Source organism: Perkinsus marinus (assembly GCF_000006405.1).
Source record: "Perkinsus marinus ATCC 50983 genomic scaffold scf_1104296959626, whole genome shotgun sequence".
Lineage (NCBI taxonomy): Eukaryota > Perkinsozoa > Perkinsida > Perkinsidae > Perkinsus > Perkinsus marinus.
The window spans coordinates 5270-6266 of record NW_003206352.1 but is presented as its reverse complement, the minus strand read 5'-3'; the positions used below and the strand labels follow the sequence as shown (position 1 = coordinate 6266).

General features: G+C 44.2%; 1 protein-coding gene across 1 annotated transcript in view; it reads left to right on the top strand.

Annotated features, from left to right (window-relative positions):
• Positions 1-997, top strand: part of Pmar_PMAR010455 (hypothetical protein) — a gene marked incomplete at its 3' end in the record, with an annotated part of 1802 nt that extends 805 nt beyond the window's left edge. Inside the window, exon 2 of the mRNA XM_002773041.1 lies at positions 926-997. Coding sequence (XP_002773087.1) covers positions 926-997 — 72 coding nt within the window. The remainder of the gene's footprint in view (positions 1-925) is intronic.

Here is a 997-nt window from a genome sequence, read left to right as displayed (position 1 = left end):
GCCGGTATGTGACAATGCTGCGCTACTTCTATGTTTCGGCTTTTTGCTCTTGTAACGGTTACAAGAGAGCAAAAAGCCGAAACACAACCGCCCACAATCACAACCGCCGAAATGTAACCTACGCCCTACGGGAATATATACTAGCGTTTTGCTCATTCGCTCAAACTGCGTCTCCCTTAGCACCATTAGCAAACTTGTCATTTTGCATCATTCGTACGAGCAATATACAATCGAGCAGACATTTCTCGTTCGATTACGGTATTGCGCCTTATATCTTATGCTCCAGAACATGTTTGTGCCCTGTGCTGCACAGGGCACCCATGGGTTTGACCCTGGCGCGCTCAACCACCCTACTAAGTGCGCTGCACAACAACTGATAAGTGCACAGGCTGTGCACTTACTAAATATCTTATCTATCAGACTCTGATAATCAAAGGTGTCACACCTCGTGTCTCACTTTGAGTGAGTCACTTAGTACCGGATCGAAGCGTGATAGCACTCTAGTGAGATATATCATTCACTCCGAAGACAGCGCGAGTTATAATCAATGCTGAATACCGAAAACATGATAACTCTTGCACGTCGCGATTGAATCAGATGAGATAACAGTTCAAATGAGTCCCCATCTTCGAGTATCCTCTCTCTTTTTGCATCGTTTCAATTGTGTCCCATGGTTTAATACGATTGTACGTATTGATGACTCAACAATATCCAGAAGTTGAACCCTTAAGTAGGCATTAGGTAAGTATTACGGGCAACTTTGACATTCTACACGAGAAACATTCACTGATGGGCAGTGGCACTCATCGGAGTGCCTTCGTAGAGCTATTCTTATGGACTGTGCAGAGGTGTAGAAGAATTGGACAGGGGTAACGCAACACAGACAGAATTACTATACCTTTCAGAAATCTTTTTGGCGGATTAGGCTATCAATTCAGCTGATAAGGAAGTCACCTTCGCGGACAGGGACATCAATTTAGCGATGAAGGTTGAATAA